This window comes from Ursus americanus, chromosome 34 (genome assembly GCF_024610735.1).
Source record: "Ursus americanus isolate L20-20 chromosome 34, mUrsAme1.1.p, whole genome shotgun sequence".
NCBI lineage: Eukaryota > Metazoa > Chordata > Mammalia > Carnivora > Ursidae > Ursus > Ursus americanus.
The window spans coordinates 24,860,642-24,880,248 of NC_142160.1; the positions used below are offsets into that span (position 1 = coordinate 24,860,642).

At 38.3% G+C, this 19,607-nt stretch overlaps 1 protein-coding gene across 5 annotated transcripts in view; it reads left to right on the plus strand.

Moving 5' to 3' along the window:
• The first annotated feature begins 2,837 nt into the window (after positions 1 to 2,837).
• NAA35 (N-alpha-acetyltransferase 35, NatC auxiliary subunit) overlaps positions 2,838 to 19,607 on the plus strand; it is a 96,222-nt gene continuing 79,452 nt past the window's right edge. The window contains exons 1-5 of one of the 5 annotated variants that reach the window (XM_045780905.2): positions 2,838 to 2,937; positions 3,798 to 3,926; positions 14,326 to 14,359; positions 17,999 to 18,113; positions 19,347 to 19,421. In XM_045780905.2, coding sequence (XP_045636861.1) covers positions 3,803 to 3,926; positions 14,326 to 14,359; positions 17,999 to 18,113; positions 19,347 to 19,421 — 348 coding nt within the window. In that variant the 5' untranslated portion in view covers positions 2,838 to 2,937; positions 3,798 to 3,802. Of the gene's footprint in view, positions 3,106 to 3,279; positions 3,394 to 3,797; positions 3,927 to 14,325; positions 14,360 to 17,998; positions 18,114 to 19,346; positions 19,422 to 19,607 lie in introns of those variants that run through there. The other 4 variants (XM_045780902.2, XM_045780903.2, XM_045780900.2 and 1 more) reach the window with 4 other exon arrangements.

The following is a 19,607-nucleotide window of genomic DNA, read 5'->3' on the forward strand; positions in this document are numbered from 1 at the left end:
TAATATTCCATTGTGTATATGTATATGTGTGTGTGTATGTCTATATCTATATCTATATGTATATATATCTCACATCTTCTTTATCCATTCATCTGTAGATGGATACTTGAGTTGCTTTCATATCTTGGCTATTCTGTGTATTCTTAAGATGCATAAATGTAAGACTTTTGAAAAAGGATAATTAAATACAATACAACTGACTAAACTGATGTTAGCTATACTTGATAATAAAAATGCCATGTTTCTTTCTGTCATGTGGTACAGTAGGATACTTTTACTCTATTTCCTTTTTTGAAAGCATTTCTCTGAACTGCCTCTAAGTTTTCAATTTCTTTTATGTAGTGGTGAAACTCAATACAGTCAGACATAGAGTTCGCTTTGGTGGCTCTGCTTTTATCAAACCCATGCTATGCTGGTTCCTGGTATTAGTACAAAATGATGATGTCAAGCTAAATTTCCTCTCAACTGTAGTGTTTAGACATGGAATACTTAGGATTTTATGAGTCAAGATTTAGTCTCATAGGAATTCTTTCCCAACTGGCCAAAATGCCCATCTCCTCTATATCTGTAGGCACGTTTAGGTAGACCAACTATTTGTCAATTAGTTCTTTTGCATTCATTTACATATCATTTAGCCTATCTAATATCTAAAATACCCATCATTTTTTAACTATGAAGCATATGGGATGTCATCATAAATTAAACCTCTCTTTCAGGGAAAATGGTTTTTAAAGTGGAGAGGTAATTAGCACTTGTAAAAATAAACTTGAATTTCAGATAAATTACAAATTTTAGTAAAGAAACTAAGCAAATCCTGTTTCACTTGGCTGCCTTGTTCTAGTGTTTTTGTTTTGTATTGTTTTTGTTTTCTTGCTGTATCAGTTTTGTCACAATCTACACACAATACTGAATAACTCAGATGCAGTTGGTTCATCCTTTTTATAGATTTCTAATGGCTTCTGCAAAGCTCATCAAATGGTTTTTGAGAAACAATATAGATTTGTTTTATTATAATTCTTCCCCACATTTCCATCCTCAGTGCATTCAGTGAGAACCCACTCTATGCCGACCACCACCCTAAGTGAGGAAGATACAGCTTTGATCAAAATTGGCAAAGCTCCTGCCCTTATAAAGCTTTTTATTCTGTAAGAGACTTGAAGATATATTTTTTACTTTTTGAAAAGCAACTATGGGGCACCCGGGTGGCTCAGTCGGTTAAGTGACTGCCTTCGGCTCAGGTCATGATCCCAAGCCCCCTCCCCTCAGACTCCCTGCTTAGCAGGGAGTCTGCTTGTCCCTCTCCCTCTGAACCCCCCACCCCCAGCTCATGCTCTTTCTCTTGTGGGTGCTCTCTCTCTCAAATAAATAAATAAGCAACTATATTGAGGTTTGATTTGCAGGCGATAATATGCACACATCAGAAGTCTGTATTTCAATGAAGTTTTATAAATGTATGCACCCATATAATTGCTACCATAATCAAGATACAGAACATTTCTATCATCTCGGATCATTTAGCCCTATTCTAGTTCCTTGACATCTAGGCTGTCACTGCTCTGTTTTCTCACTATAGATTACATTTTTCTTTTTTAGAATCTCATATAAATGGAATCCTATTCTTTTGTTTATACTTTTGATTTCCTTTGCTCAACATAATGGTTTTGAGATTCATGTTTTTGAGTGTCAAGTAGTTTACCTGTTTGTTGGTAATTATTATTACATTGTACAGCTACGTCACAAATTGTTTATCCATTCACCAGTTGAACATTTGGGTTGCTTCCACTTTTGGGTTATTGAGATTTTAAAAATTTCTTTATTTGAGAGAGAGAGAGAGACAGAGACAGAGACAGACAGAGACAGAGCATGGGGGGTGGGGGAGACAGAGGGAGAGGGAGAAGCAGACTCCCTGATGAGCAGGGAAGCCGGGCTTCAGGCTCAATGGAAGACCCTGAGATCATGACCTCAGCTGAAGGTAGAGCTTAACCAACTGAGCCACCCAAGCACCCCTCCAATTTTGGATTATTAACAACAAAACTATGAAAAGTAATATACAAGTGGACACATTTTCATATTCCTAAGGAAGTAACTGGGAGTGGAATTGCTAGATCAAATGATAAGTATATGATTAATTTTCTGGTAAAAGACAAACTGTTAAAGTGACTGTATCCTTCTGCATTCTCATCCGCAACATATGAGAGGTCCAGTTGCTCCAAGTCCTTGTCAACATTTGGTGTCGTCTTTTAAATTTTGTCCATTTTAATAGGAATATAGTGGTAAAGGTGATTTTTTACTCCTGTAAGTAAGTACACTTTAAAATTGATCATTTTATTAATAAATTTTAAGAAAAACTTAAAACATTTACAAGTCTGAAAGAAAATGGCTTGCTTGACTCTGCAGATATTTTGTTTCTATTTTCCCCCCAAAAAACCTCCAGGCTCTCTAGGAAACATGAATCCTGTGTCAGGCAGTACTAGCTCGATGAAGCTCACAGCCAGGCTCTTCTACTGCCACAACTGCTAAGGTCTACAAGTACCTTCCCTGCTTTTTTTTTTTTTTTTTTCTTCCCGCGTTACCTTCACCTTTCTAAGAATTTCCCAGGGAGCCGCGCGGGGCGGGGCGGGCTCTGCGACCCCCCTCCCGGCTCCACCCCTCACCGCGGCCCGCCCACTACTCGGGACTCCGCTCGAGGCAGAAGGAAGGTAGCTTCCGGTCTCGCGATTGGCTCTAATCCCGCGAGAAGAGAAGACGGCTGCCATCGATGGCGGTGGTGAGAGAGGGGGTGTGGCCGGGGCGCGCGAAGTCCCCAGGAGTGAGGGAGAGGGGGCGGGGTCGCGCGCACCGGGCGTACGCATGCGCGCACGCGGCCGGTCGGGCTGGGCTGAGAGGGGAGGGGGCGGCGGCGGCTGAGGCGGCGTCGTTATTTCCGCGGTCTGGACGGTGCGTGGCGGCGCGGGTGGCCACGGGAGAAGTAGGTAGGGACCGCCGGTGCAGAGCCATTGAAACTCCCTCCCTCCTGTGTGCTAGAGCTGCAGCCCCCCCGCGCGTGTGGTGGACTCTGGGGACGCCAGGTCACCCTGCGGCCCCGGCCCTCCCGCCGCGCTTCAGGTAGGAGCTGCAGGCTCCCCAGTGTTCCCTGCCCGCCGAGGCCGGGGCTTTGCCCGGTGTTGCCCGGGCGACGACCCGGCACCGGGCGTGCCCGCCCTCCCGCGCGACGCCAGCTCTGTCCTTGCTTCCGCGCCCTGTGGGGCCGGGGCTGGGCCAGGCTGACCCGGGTAGGGCGGACGTGGGGCGGGTCCCCGCCTCAGGTGCGCCGCCACCCGGGGCCGGGCGGGTAGGTCCCCCGCGGGGGTCCTGCCGGGCTGGGAAGAGGTCGGCCCAGAGAGCTCCCGGCAGGTGAGGGACCACCCAGACTTGAATATAGTTGCCTCATGGGCTCCGGGGCTGCGAGAGGGGACTCTGAAGAGTGCCTTGGTCATTTGTGGCCAGTGTGGAAAGTTGGAAGCTCGAGTTGATCCTGTTTGGACTAGTGGTGGGGTGACTTCTGATTTTTTTTTTCGGTGGGAAGGCAAACTCTTAAAGCCCTGGTAGGTGCTGGGCTATTAGTAAATAAGCAGCAGTAGTGTTAATGTAAGATTTAATTGCTTTAAGATTTTTTTCCCCTAGTGCCATCCTCAAACTTAGATGAGGTCTGGCAGTTGAGTAAGACTTCCGTCCAGTACTTGAGCGAACACACATGGCTTGCAAATACGCTTGCCCTGAAAGCCACAATCTCGTTTACACCAGTGTTAATTTTATAGGCATTATGGTCATGAAAGCTTCTGTGGAAGATGATGATTCCGGATGGGAGCTCAGTATACCAGAAAAGATGGAAAAAAGCAATACAAGCTGGGTGGACATAACCCAAGATTTTGAAGAAGCCTGTCGAGGTGAGTTTGAATTTTTGGACTAGAAATTCAAAATCTGGGAAAAGGTAAAATAAAATCTCGATTGCGATTTGTAGACTAACTCAATAAATGAAAAGAAATCAACAGGTAAGTGTGGTTTATCAAGTTAGTTGACCACACTTATTCATTCTCTACCCTCTAATTTTAACTTTCATTTAAAGCCAGTCAGTATTTGATAGTGCATGAAATACACTTTAAATAACAGATTAGAGGGTACATGGCAATAATTTCAAACTGTGGAAACATGAATTGTATTGACCTAAAGATGGTAGTATTATTGTATATTTGAGATTTTTAAATAATCAAATCACATTATTACTGCTTAAGAGTCTCCAGTGGCTTCCTGTTCCATATAGAATAAAATCCGTATTCCATCCCCATGGCCTGTATGGTCTGGTGCCTGCCTACCACTGACTTCATTTTTGTATGACTGCCCCATTAGGCTCATTATATTAGTCATAACGTCCTTTTTATGTCATTAAGCACACCAGGGAAGTTTCCCTTGGACCTCTGCATATTTCTTTTTCTGTATCTTAAACTGCTCTGCCTCCAGGTCTCCACATAGATGACTCCTTCCTGGCCGGTTAAATGTTACCTCCCCAGTGAGGATGTCTTAAAACAACTAATCTAAGTAGATTTAGCCCTGTTCTCTTCTGTCCAGCTCCGCCTCAGTTGAATCACTCTGTTTTATTTTTGTCATAATACTTATCTACTGTCAGAAACTGTCATTTTCAGTTATTTCTTATTTATTGTCAGCTGGAACATAAGCTCTGTGAGTGCAGAGATCTTGTCTGTAACCCTAGTACACAGAACATTGCCTGGTACATAGAAATAGTTCAATAAATGTATAGGCATAAGTGCTTAGAGAAATAAGCATGTCTGTTGTCTGAGGGGAGTGAGCCTTAGGGAGAGACTGGAAAGAGAAAGAAACAAATTGATAGAGTGAAAGAGGTGCCTGGGTAGCTAGTTGGTTAAGCATCTCCTTCCAGTCAGGTCATGATCCTGGGGTCCTGGGATTTAGCCCTGCTTCAGGCTCCCTGCATAGCTTTTTCCTTTCCCTCTGTGCAGTGCCCCCCACTTGTGTTCTCTTGCATGTTGCACACGGGTTCTGCCTCTCAAATAAATAAATAAAATCTTTAAAAAATTGGTAGAGAGCTTGAATTTGAAGACAGGATGGGATCAAGAACATGGTAGAGAAATTAACTTGGGGGAAAAGAATGAGGAATTACTGAGACAGGAGGAAAGGTGGTTAGGATTGGTGAAAAAACAGGTATGTATGTATTTTTTAAGATTCTATTTATTTATTTGAGAGAGCGAATGAATGGGGGGAGGGGCAAAGGGAGAAGCAGACTCTCTGAGGAGTAGGGAGCCTGATGTGGGACTTGATCCCAGGATCCTGAAATCATGACCTGAGCTGTAGGCAGATGCCCAACCGACTGAGCCACCCAGGCGCCTGAAAGAAGTATATTTCTAAACGGATGATAGGAATGGTGGAGGGATGCACATCTCGATGGTTTTTTTTTTTTTTTTTTTTTTTCCTTACTGAACAGGGGTAAGTCTTTGGTGCTGGTGAGATGGAGTGTTTGGAATAGTGCTCTTGAGGAGTAGAGATTTGGAGTAGCTGCAGGTGGAAAGGGAGCCAGCTTGAGTATAAGCAAAATGCTAAATCATACGCCTGCCCTTTTATTGTTTTGAAATACGTGTCCAGTTAAAGTATGCCTAAGTGAAATTGTGGAAGGAACATTAGACTGAGAATTGGGGGACTGCCCATATTTGTCTATCCAAGGGAAAGAAAAAGAAGTGTAAGTTACAGTGTAAGTTTTGTGCCAGAGATCTTAAACTATTAGTGGATTATACCCATCATCTTGCACTGATTTTTAAGTGATGTGTGTTAGAGGGCTGTCATTCTGAACCTAAATGGAAAAGGTTTTATGAAGTTCATATGGCTACGGTTGGCCCTAAAGGAGTGGTCAAGTTTCTATAAGTGAATGTGAGGGAATTATTCTAGATTGAGATGAACCATTACAGCCAGAGTTCAGTGAGAGTTTGATGTTTGAGGAAGAGTGAATAATTTTGCTTCTTCATGGAAGAAACCTTGAATAGGCAATATGATTTAATCCCTGTGTCAGTGGGGATTGAGAGGGGGTAGCATGTCATTTTGTTGCCAGCCTCAAATCATCCTATTAACTCTTCATAATTAGCTCTTGCACTTTCTCAAGTGGCACAGATGTGAGGTATACTTGAAACTGAAAAGTGGATGTAGAAGTGATCTCCCTTTACATGCAGATTTAGGACTAAAGGCTGTTGGCAGCTCTTGAGCCTGTGATATTAATTATTTGTTTTCTCTTGAAATAACCAGATTCATAGCATCAGTTTAGTTTAGACTTCTGTTCCAGCAACTTTCCAAGGATTAAATTTAAAACAAATATTATTATCCCCTTTAACTGTTGCAGTGGTCTTTCCTCTTTAGTAACAGTGTGATGGCATTTGGCTAGATTTTGGTGATTGTTTTCTTGGTACCTAAATAAAAAGGTAAATAAATATACATAGAGATGATAGTGTTTTTCATGTACATTTCTACTTGTTCTCTTAGTGACTCTTCAAAGTCTTCTGGACCAAATTCTAATTTCATCACTTCTTTTATTTCCTGTTAGGCAGATGGCACACATTCCCTCCACATTTCCTATATCTGACATTGAGGCCCTTGCCTTTTTTTTCCCCTGAAATTATTTTGAATATATGGTGCCATTACTGTTACTGTGCCTGATACATGACATGTCATTCATCTAAATAATACCTCTGAGCTTTGCTTCTCTAGGAAACTTTGCCTTACTCAAACCATCTTATTGACTCTTACATAAAAAGCCTTTGATCTTCATATTTCATTTGGTTGTCTAAAGTTAGGTGCTTTCTGAAGTACAAACCCACAACTTAGAAATTTCACTTAAACACAAATGATCATAAAATACACATTGTTCCTTCTTCTACCTACTAGATTCCCTTCTTTCACACTCTCTGTGGAGAGCCAACAATCTCTCCTAGAATGATGACACCATTAAGTGTCTAGAACCCAGAGGTAATCCAAGGTTGGCTATCATTATTTCCATTCTCTTTGAGCTTTAGTCTAGAAGGACATGGGTCCATCCTGTCATCCCATGTCCTTCTGTCTTTGATGGCTTCACTCATTCCTTCTTAGTCTTTCTCACAGGCCCTATGGTTTAAGGCCCCCTCACCTATCCAGTTTCTTCAGCTCTTGCACAGTACTTTTAGAAAACTCCTCTTATTGATTTACCTCTTTTAAAATCCAGGATTCTTAAGCTTTTTGTTTCTTTTCCTTTGTGTACTATCTTCTCTCATTCAGAACATTTATAGATGCCTAATATATATTTGTTTAAAAAATGAATGAATATTTTAAGGCCATATTTCTTCTAATTAGAGAGTATATGGATCTTGTACTTCAGAAGTTTGAGAACCACTGCATTACATTAAATGCTGTCATTTTGGGTGATTGCCTGAAACCAGCATAATTATGAACACAAGATTGGGCACTGAAATTACAGCAATACTTGATTGTAATGTTATTATCCATTATGGTAATCTATAATTTCTTAATTATCATCTGATTACATAGCATTTAACAATTTCTTAGAAAAAATATAGATTCTTTTTGTTTGTTTTTTTAAGAAAAAAATATAGATTCTTAATAAAACTTTTATGGACTACTCCTCCACTGAATTCATAAACCCCAGTTTGAGAATCATTGTTCTAGGAATTTACTGTTTGTTAGCACTTTATTCCAAGATGAGAAAGATGGATGGAAATTGTCTTGGTGAAAGATCTGGGCAACCTGTAAAATACTTTTTTTTTTTAATTTTGGAAATGAAAATTACGTTTTCCTTGTTACATCCTATCAAGAATGTTTTCAATGGTAGAGCATGGGTGGGGTGGACAGCACTGGTTAATTGTGGGTCACTTTAGATTAGTGATTATCTACTAGGGTTGACTTTGCCCCTCAAGGAATGTTTGCCAATGCCTTGCAGCATTTTTGGTTGTCACAGTAGGAGGTGGGCTGCTACTGGTGTCTAGTGGTACACACCAAAGATGCTGCACAGGATAGCCCCCACAAAGAATTAGTTATTTTATGCAAAATGTCAATAATGCTGTGTAGTTCACTCTATTTAGATTATTTTCCATAATATTCAGCTATCATTTAACCTTTGTGACCCTGGATTCTTCAGGAAAGGAACATACAGATGGATGTGTTAACACTTCTAACAACTAGCATTAACATAGAGCGAGCAATGGGAAGAGAATGGGACCTTTGATGCACTTTGAGATCTCTTCTGCATGGTTGAATGCATCTTACCAGATTTTCTTTTTAATCAGGCAGGTATTGTGTATCCTCTGTTATGTTGGTAGTTTTTGGTTAACAGAAAAGGTGCCCTCAGAAGTTACCACTTTCCCTCTTTTAGCTGGTTATTCCAGTATCCATAATTCTAGATAGCATGCTTTTATTGCCACGTCTTGATTCCTTGCATTCACAGTTTGGCATCATCTATGGACTTCTGTCCGTATAGTTATAGCTACATTATGGATATGCAAATATTATCCATAGCTGAGCCAAAAAGTAAAGCTTTTATTACTTTTTCCTTCCTGCACACAAAAAATTATACCCAAAATCTATGTAGTTATTATTAATTCTACCTTAGACTCTTTACCACTTGTCTAAATCTCCTTCAGACGTTCAGACACCACAGACATCCTGTCATTTTCATCTCTGAAGAAATTTCTCCTCAAGTGTCTTACTTATTGCTCCAGTCTGGACTTCATCGTGTGATCCTGAGGTCATCAGCCTGGGGTTTCTTTAAGAGATGAGACATCTTTATTCTCCTCCTGAGTAGAGTGCGTGGGAGATACAGTTTTTTGAGGCTCTGCATGTCTGAAAATGTCTTTATTCTATCTTCCCACTTTATTGATAATATAATATGTTTGGATATCTTTGATAATTTTGAGGGCATGACCAACTGATTTTTTTGCTCTGAGGTGGCTGTTAAGAAGTTTGATTGCATTCTGATAACTGACCTTTCATATGTAACCTTTTAAGATCTTCTGTTTGACCCCATATACACACCTTTCACAGTGGTTTGCCTGGTTGATAACTTTGAGGTCCTCTCACCTTGTCTGATCTTTCAGTTCCAGTAAACTTTAATTACTCTATTTTCTCTTTGGGTTTTTTTGTTATTGTTTTTTGTTTGTTTGTTTTTTGTATTCTCCTTATGGAGTGTCTGTTTTTTAGATATTGAACCTTTGGGAGGTGCTTAGTTCATGAGAATGGAGCCCACATGAATGGGATTAGTCCCTTCTGCTATTTGAGGTTACAGCAGAAAGACGGCTGTCTAGCAAATGGGCCCTCACGAAATATCTACTTATGCCTTTACTTGGACTTCCCAGATATTAGAACTGTGAGAAATAAACGTTTGTTGTTTATAGGCTGCCCAGCTTATAGTATTTTTTTGTTGGAGCAGCCTGAATGTACTAAGACTCTGTCTTCCAAAGCTATTTTTCTTTTCTGCTGCAGTGTTCTTAATTTTTAAGATTTCTTTTCTCTGAATATTCCTCCTCCCTTTTTAAAAAAAGTAAAATGTCCTGTTTTTGTTTTAGGATTGCACTGTTTATCTCTCTAAGGATAGTAGTTCTTTTCAATGTTTGTTCTTTGATATAGTATCTTTGTGCCTTTTCTTTTTTTAGTTTGTTTCCTTTAGTTTATATCTTTCGTATTTGGGCATTACTTCAGATATCTAAGAATTCTTTGTTGCCTGTCTAAGGGTGGGAGACCAAAAAGCCAATTGGAAGCTCTGAATTTTTGAATGGGACTTATTGACATTGACTGTCACTGTCAGGTGATCTGACTTGGCTTTTGTGGTGAAGAACATCTGATATAAGTTATTTAGCTCTTTCTACTTGGGAAGATTGTATTTAGTAGAGAAAATGTATCTAATCTCTTGCCTTGAAGTTGAAACTCTGGCTTGACTGCCTGTGATTTAACAGTTTAAGTGGGGGAAGAGATCTGCGGTTTTCATATATTCACTTAATGCCCCCTCTTTCCAGTACTGTACCCTGGCCTTCCAATAACCTTATGTCTCTGGAGGTGTCTTTATCCTCTTCAAAAAAACTCTTCAGTATGTAGGGCTGGGGGGGGGGGGCAGTTATCCTGCTCTGTAAATAGGACAGGGTTCTGTGTTGTCTGACTGCTCAGTCCTCCATGTTTTATCTCCCTTTATTTGCACTTTTAGGGGCAAGAGGTAAGTCAGGTTGATTTTTGGCTGTCTTCACTCCTGGTTTTAGAAATTCTGTTTTCTTGAGTTTGCTAAGAAACTACTTAATTTGTCTTTTTATTCCCGAGTTTCCCCAATTTTGTTGTACTACTTCTGCACCTGTTTCTCTTCTTCTTTGGAGTGTATACCTTTCTTAAAACACAGACACACACACTTCCTCTGGTTGTTTTAATGAGATTTCAGGAGGGAATTAAAGGTAGTTGCATGTGTTCAGTTGGCCACCTGTACCCCCTGGTAAACCTCAGTTGGTTTAAATATCATTATTACAATGGTATTGAATTTCAACTGTATCATTCAGCGTACTGATTCAGTTGGTGTTCATAGGGTCCTTAGCTGGGAACTTAACCATCGTTTATAATGTTATGGGTGGAAATCTGTTGAAATATCTATAACTTCAGTTTACACATGATCTGTTCACTTATGATAAAATGTATTTGCCTTGTCACATAGGTACATGTTTTTCTCTGTCCTGTAAGATAACTTTTTCTCAGGAGAATTATCATATGCTCCAAGTGGTTGGTACTACTGCATACCCAAACTCCACCACAAGTTATGATTTATTATTCATTGCCAAGGCAAAAGGAAGGAGTTAGGTATTAGGTAAGGTATTAGGAAATTCTGTGATCCGCAAAATTGAGTTAAATTTTCTCTCACAACAGGTCTATTCATGCCTTATATGAGAATGAGGATAAAAGGAAAAGGGGGTTTATTGTCGAGGTAGTAAAAAAAATTTGAATCATCAACTTATCCATGTGTCTAATGTTTTCCTTTGCTCTGAGTGTTTTAAGCTATGTAGTAGTGCACCTACTTAAGGCTTTAACTTAAAAGTAAAAGTACCTATTTTTTATCATTGTGTTAACTTAGTTCAGCCGTTTGGTGTGTCTGATCCCTGGGATCATCAAGACCATTTCAAAGGGTATGCAAGGTCAAAACAATTTCCAAGGTAAAACTATTTCCATATAATACCGAGATGTTAACTGGCCTTTTTGACTCTCATTCTCTTATTTGTACTGTGGAATTTTCCAGGGACTACATGATGTGTGATGTCATTGCTCTTACTGCTAATGATAAATGTAAAACATCCTTCTCACTGAATTTTTGGAGACTGCTCAGGTCTGTAGTGCTGTAGAGGATCATGATTCTGTGTCCGGGTGTTGATCATAGTCAGAGTGCTTGCACTCTGCTTAGTTGAGTAAATTTTGAAGTTTCCTGCCTAGAGTTTACTGTGATCTGATTACTGATGTTCTTTTATTTTTTTTTTTTTAAGATTTTATTTATTTATTTATTTGAGAGAGAGCCAGCGTGCGCACGCGCGCGCACACACACACACACACACACACACACACACACACACACGGAGAGGGACAGGCAGACTCTGTACTGAGTTCAGAGCCCAAGGTGGGGCTCAATCCCAGGATTTTGACATCATGACATGAGCCGAAATCAAGAGTTGGTTACTTCATCGACCTTAATCAACCGAGCCACCCAGGCCCGAGGAACCTAAGGAGAGTCAGCTAGTTCACACCTTCATTTTACAAATAGGAGACCAAGGCCCAGAGTGATTGTTTTAGGTCTGTGGAGTGTTTTTAAGTTTGGTGAAGCTATTTGGTACCCAAATCTACCTTAGGCGTTTTGATAAATTATTATAGCAGTTCTCAAATTTTTTGGTCTTAGGAGCCCATTATACTCTTAAAAATTACAGTTTTAAACTCTTAAAAATTGTTTGTGTATTAATATATATATATAGATGTTTACTGTGTTAAAATTTAAAACTGAGAAATTTAAAAAATACTTAGCAGTTCATTTAAAAACACTTATAAACCAATTGCATGTTACCATGTTGTTTTTTAATGGAAAATGTATTTTTCAAAATAGAATAACTTGCAAGAGTGGAGGTGTTTTATATTTTTGAAAACCTCTTTAATGTCAGCGTAACAGAGGGCACCTGAATTCCTGTCTGTGTTTGTTTGAAGTATATGAGGTAAATCTGGCCTCACCCAATATGTAGTTGAAAAACGGAGGAACCTTTTCAGATAATTGTGGATACTCTTCTGTGATACTACAGTACAACAAAACTTGACAGGTGGTAATTTCTTAAAGATTAGTTGTGATGTGGAATCTAAAAATGTGTCAGTGGACTTCCATTCTTTGTTACATTAAAATCCACTGATTTGCCTTGAACTTTGAATGGATCTTTGTGTTGCCATTTGGAAAATATTGGTTCATTGAGTTAAGCAGATCTTCCAAATGCTGATGTAATTATAACATACTGAAAAGCACATTTGTTAATATCACCACCAATATCATCAGAAAAGTCTTTTTTAAGTATTGGGAAGCTATCAGGTTTACAGTGTCAGATTGTTTCTCCAAGTTCTAATTTTTGCTTACAAGCTCGAATTTTATCATTGGCAACACACAATGTTGGTTGTTTTTCTTAAAGCAACAAACTCATTTATTTCCAAGAAAATTACATATTCTCAGATCTGAATAAGTATCGTTTGGCCATTGTAGTTTCAGGTAAAAACAGTGTTCCATAATTGTGCAAGTGCTTTTCCTTAAGACAGAGTCTTACATTGGTATGCAGCAGAAGTGTTTATACTTCCCATTTTGTCAAATAGAATATTTAGAAGATGTACTCAGAGACTGAGATTTAATCAGAGAAATCAGGGCCAGCACTAGGATGAAGTGATTGAGGCACCTAGGGTGCAAAATTTAAGGATTTGCTGCCGGAAAGTGAGTGCCTCTTTAAATTTGCATGGGAGCTGCTTCACTTGCTGTGCCCTGGTCCCAGCCCTGAGGTTAATCATTTTACTGCTTTATCAAGGACTTCTTAAGTAAAATCTAAAAAAAAAGTTTGTCTTTTTTAACTGCAGGTGCATGGAGGTAAAGAATACACTATTTAGCTTGGGGCCACTGTCTTAATTTGTGCTGAAACTAAAGCAGTGTGTCTCCCCCCCCCCCCGCCAATTTTTTATTTTTCCTCTTTATGCCATTGCTTTTGCGTCATCAGTGCAAATGTCAACACACTGAAAAAGACAGTGTTGTAGTATTTCTAGAAAAGTAATTTTTAAATTTTATCTATTTGAGAGAGAGGAAAGAGTGTGAGCCGGAGCGCACCAGTGCGTGCAGGAGTGAGTGGTGGTGGAGGGGCAGTGGAAGAAGGAGAGAAAGAATCTTAAGCAGGCTGCAGATTCCGCATGGAGCCCGACACGGGCCTCAGTCTCACAACCCTGAGATCATGACTTGAGCTGAAATCAAAAGTTGGATGATGCTTAACCGACTGAGCCACCCAGGTGCCCCAATATTACTATGAAAGTTATTTTAATATCACAGACACCACCTGGGTTCCCAGACCGTTCTTGAGAACTGCTGAAAACTAGCGCTTTGCGCAGATTTGACCATCAGTCCTTAAGCTACTTAAAATATTATGGTAGTGGTTCTCAGCTTCCCTGCATATTGAAACCACCAGTAGTGCTTTAAAACCACTGCAGAGGCCCCACCCCTAGAATTTAATTGGTTTAGGGTGCTGCTTGGATGTTGGGATTTTCACAGGCTCCAGAGTTGATATAGTATGCAGCTAAGGTTGGGACCTATTTTATAGGAGATGAATACTGTTTTGCTTAGCTGTTTACTCTGTTTTCTACATTGAAATAAAATGTAATTTTAAAAAGTAGCTTTGGCACTGTTCCTGGAACAAAAAGAGGTTAGATTATGACACCAAGTGGTTTAAAAACAACTTGAGAAATAGTTCTGTGAAAAAGTGTACTTAGGGGGAAATTTACTAGTGATACTTTAAAATGAGGTTGGTAATTCTGATTAGATTATTTTGGCCTGTGGTGGGTTGCTTGCTAATTCTAAAAAGTTCAATTTATAGAGTTTAAATATTCACGCTGTAGAAGGCATTATATTAGTAATTGAGTACAAATAATAATTTCTTAGAAAATGAAGTTTAACGCAAGCCCATTTTTCAAACAAAACTTTTTTCTCAGAATTAAAATTTAAAAAGATGGTATTATTCAAAGGATTTTTCTCTTTGTTTCTTTTAGAATTAAAGTTGGGAGAACTGCTTCATGATAAGCTGTAAGTATTTATGTCATTTGAAATAGTGTAGTGTAATATTTCCATCTGTTTTTTCTCATATGCAATAGTAGTCCTTGAGACCTGGGTAATAATTACATTTCAAAGCTGTAAAAATAAAATGAATTACAGATATATATTTAACATTGGTGAGTTATTTTGGGGCAGCTGACCCTAGTTGCAATATGAAATGGTTGTACTTTGTGAAACTGTGCATCATGGTCCTTTCCTTGGGAGTTAGATATATAGGATGTGGAAATTCTCGAAGAAAAGTTACAGGCTATATGTTATTTGTATTAGGCTGGTTGATGACCAGAGATGAGTGAGATAATGGCTGGATGAAAGTAGATCGAGAATCCCTGGAAAGGTGAAAAAAGAGAGCTGCTTGATTCTACTTATACTACCGTAGATAGCCTCAGTTCCCATACTGCTCTGGCCAGGCCCAATTTCAAGGTTAGAAATATGAAATGTTTAATTAGTGGCCAAGATTGGACATTTGGGAAGCAGGGGTAGGCCCTGAAATTTAGTTCTTCTCAGACTCTAGTGTGAATCAGAATCATCCCACACATTGAAAACACATGTTGCTGGGCCCCACCCCCAGAGATCCTTCTTTAGGTCTGGCGTGGGACCACAGATGTTGCATTTCTATGAAGTTCCCTGATGAGGTTGATGCTGCTGTTCCAGGGACCTACCACACTAAGAACCACTCTAGGGCATCGTTTTGGTGCTGCAGGCAATTCTAGGAAAGATGTAGTGAAACCATATCACAAGCTAATGCAGGAAAGAGTGTGGCTCCTGACTGTGAAACGAGATTTGAAAGAAGGTAGCTGGAGGGACCAAGCTGTCTTCATTTCCCCAAGATTTTCGGCTCAGCCTAGGGAACATGATTGCCGGCAGCCTCCCCTGACCATCTATCTATTAAAGTTATATTCTTGTGATTCATATCTCCCTTAGCTGTCTTGTGTTTTCTCCCTAGCATACAGGTTTCTAACATGCTATGTAACTTTTTATCTTTATTGTTTATTGTCTGTTTCCTTCCACTGGATGTAAGCTTCCATAAGGCAGGCACATTTGTTCCGCTCACTCATGTATCCTAAGTACCTAGAACCATGCTTAGCACATATTAGGTGCTGCTGGTATTTGTTGAATGAATGAAATAGCTAACTTAATGCTACTATAGTTTCTGTAGAGCTTTACTAAATAGGCAGAAACCTCACTGGTCTAGGGTTTTAATTTTATCATTACAAACTTGTTTTTAGTTGTTCTCTTATAAGTAATAAATGGATACTTTGTTTTAAACTAATTCAGACATCAGAGATGAAACAAAAACTTCCCATGACACTGCCCCCACTTTCCCACATGCATATTTTGCTCAGAGATAATTACTGTTATCAGATTGTTGCATGTCTTTCTAGACCTATAAAGAAATATATTTACATACATGAGTAAAATCTGTAAAAATAGTTAATTGTAAATGCATATCTGCAATATGTATTATTTCGAAAATTCCTTCCCCATTCAGTATATCTTGGAGATCTTTCTATGTTAGTATATAAGCTCTGCCGTGTTCATTTTAACTGTTGGTTTGTATTTTACAAAATGGCTGTACCATAATTATTCTGTGGTATCCCTATTGATGGACATTTAGATTTCAATATTTTTGGTAACATGGGAAAATTGAAGACATTTACTTTCTACGAGCCTCTTTGGATACATGTACAAATAATTTTTAGGATGGAAGCTAGGAATCAGATGACTGGATTTTAATGGGTTCAGCCAGACTTTCCTAAGCAGAGGTCTGTATCAATTTACATTCTCACCAACAGTATATGAGAGTAAACTAAATATATTTTAAAAACTTTCTGAATGGCCAAAGAAATTCCTCATTGTTTTGTTTTGTATTACCTGATTACATTTGAATTTGAGCAGCTTTTCACTTTTTTATTATTAATATACATTTTTTTCTTTTGCGAATTGCCCATTCATGTTGTTTGTCTCTTTTTTTTTTTGACTGCTTGCCTTATTTATTTTTATCGGTTGTATTCTAGATAATAACTTTTTGAAAATTGTATTAAAAATATCCATCCTAGGGGCGCCTGGGTAGCGCAGTCGTTAAGTGTCTGCCTTTGGCTCAGGGCGTGATCCCGGCGATCTGGGATCGAGCCCCACATCAGGCTCCTCCGCTGGAAGCCTGCTTCTTCCTCTCCCACTCCCCCTGCTTGTGTTCTCCCTCTCGCTGGCTGTCTCTCTGTCAAATAAATAAATAAAATAAAATAAAAAAATATCCATCCTAGATAATTACAGAGTTCCAGTTATGGTTTATTACCGGCACATATAAATTTTCAAATATTTACACAGTTGCATATATTAACTAGTTTTGTAAATTATTTAAGAGTCTTTTGTTTGTTTGCTTTTTTTAGGTTTAGAACTTAAATCTGCCTCAAGTTTTTACTTGCTGAAATTGTGTAAATCAAAGATTTCACTTTTTTCCAGATGGTTAGTCACTTGTCTCAACAGTATTTATTGATTAATCCACTATTTTTCATTACTTTGAAATTCTACCTTTATCATATATAATTCCTACAGAAATGGGATTTAGGCTGTTTTCTATTGATCTGTGTATTCTAGAATGCTTTCAATTATTATATCTTGCAGTATCTTCGATATTTGACGAATCTCTTGTTTTTGTTGAAAAAATTCCACTTTTGCATATTTTCCATTTTGGCTTGACAGCCTCTTTGAAAAATACCATTTGGGTTTTGATTAGCATAGACTAGAGTTGTCTTCAATAATATCATGTTCATCTTGTCAGATTATCTTGAAGCATTAAGAGATTTGAGGAATTGCAGGGAAGAGTATGTCTCCTTTAAGGAGCTTTAAGCTGGTTTTGATGTCTTGCTGCTGCTTTTCTAAGACAAATGATTTAGTGTAACAAGGTATATGTCTTTATTTTTCTGATAATCTAATAGCTTAAACTAAGCAAAATATGAAGTCAGTAGCTTCATCACCTGTCAGACTTTCTTTTAAGCTTTTTTTGTTCCTGTCCCATTTTTTTGAGGCATATCTCAGTTAACGATATACTGACTAAATCAGTCCACAGTGCATCACAACTATCTGCTTTTATGGCTAGTAAGCCATAAATACCAGACACAAATAAGAGGATTCCTGGATTATTTTTCATTATGTTATTGCCAGAACTTTGAGCGCTACAGACAGTAATGTCCCAGATTATTACTATTATTCAAGATATAAAGAAAATGTTTGCTGATTATTCCAACCACAACTTTCTAAATTTTAAGTAGAGAAAATTATTTAAAGAAGGCAAAGTGAAATCCATTATAGACCAGTTGATCTTTTTTCCAAAATTTCTCATGTGCAACCTTTTTGAAGGAAACACAGACAACATCTTTTTTCTTTTCTCCCCCCTCAGTGCATGTAAAATAATTTGAGTGACAAATAAATGGAATAATTTTTATGTTAAAGGAAGATTATTTAATTGAAATAGAAGTGATAGCAAATTGAGAAAACTACATAGAATACTGTAGTTATTTAAAGCACTATAATAATTTTTGTATCATTGTAGGAATCTGGGTAAATTTAATTTGGTTCAGAAACAATTTGGTCAGTTTTTTTTATTTGCAGCTTTGGTCTTTTTGAGGCCATGTCTGCCATTGAAATGATGGATCCCAAGATGGATGCTGGCATGATTGGAAACCAAGTTAATCGAAAAGTTCTTAATTTTGAACAAGCTATCAAGGTAATTACCATTTTGCTTTTTGTTTTTTATCATTTGTTATTTTATATGTTAAAACAAGGGAAATCAAACTTGGTCTATTAAAGTATATTTTTTTTAAGAGCATCTCAGGCATATAAACAAAAATTAGTTATAACCTTTAGTTATCTTTTTTGAAATCTGTAAAATCTGTAAATTGTTCAAAGTCTTCATTACAAGCTTGTTCTAAATTTGTGTTTATTAATTTTTCTTTTAAAGATTGTATTTATTTCAGAGAGTAAGAGAGAGCACGAGCAGGGAGAGGGAAAAGCAGACTCCTCACTAAGCAGGGAGCCAGGTGAGGGGCTCGATCCCAGGACCCCAGGATCATGACGTGAGCTAAAGGCAGACACTTAACCAGCTAAGCCACCCAGACACCCCATTCATTAATTTTTGAAAGCATTTCAGTATATATTCAAATACCAGGGTAGTTGGTTAAGGCATTACATTTTATGTATTAATATATTAAGCAAGGTGCTTATGGTTGTGAATTTGAAGTTAACTCTGTGAGGATTGACTTACAAATTCATACATAGTTGCCACAGAGTTTAATTTTGCATATTTTATGAGGAAAGATTTGCTAAACAAAATTGACGAGTAGTTATAGGTAACTGAAGGGAAGGGTTTTAAAAATGTTTACTTTTCTTGGAGCGCCTGGCTGGCTCAGTCAGTTAAGCATCTGATTCTTGATTTTGGCTCAGGTTATGATCTCAGGGTAATGAGACTGAGCCCACATTGGTCTTCATGCTCAGTGGGGAGTCTGCTTGAGGTTTTCTCTCTCCCTCTCTCTCTGCTTCTCTTCCCTCTCCCCCACCCCGTGCACTCTTTGTGAATGCACACTTTCTCTTTCTCAAATAATTTTTTAAAAATGTTTACTTTTCTCTTTGTAAGTAGTTTTGATCCATTAAAATGACTAATATTTATTAATGCTTAAAACTAATTTGAACTGTTTTTTAAGTACTGGTTGGTTTGACTTTTTGTTTCTTTATAATGGCCTTTAGTCTGTTTCAAATTAAGAGGTTTTGATTTTTCTTATTGAAGATCTATTTAAGATATATTTTAAGAATACAGAGTTAGTGTCTCAGTTTTTATCAGATGATATCGTTCTAGAATTTTTATTTTTAAAATCTTTAATTTTTCGAAGGCAAAATGTTACCAGACATAGAAACCATAAATTTATAAAAACTTCTCATATGTCCTATTTCTCCACCTTTTTAGGATGGTACCATTAAAATTAAAGACCTCACCTTGCCTGAACTGATAGGGATAATGGATACTTGTTTTTGCTGCTTGGTAAGAGTTAAAATAACGCTTGGTTAATCTAAAAACTGTCGCTTCCCAGAAAGTTCCTCTGGTTGGGGATTGTCAAATTAGAGATGGAAGGCAGGAAAACTTGTGCAGTTTCTTTCAGTAATCTAGGTGGGATGTGATGTGCTCAACTAGGTTAATAGTAGCAAAGATGAAAAAGAAAAGTTAAAT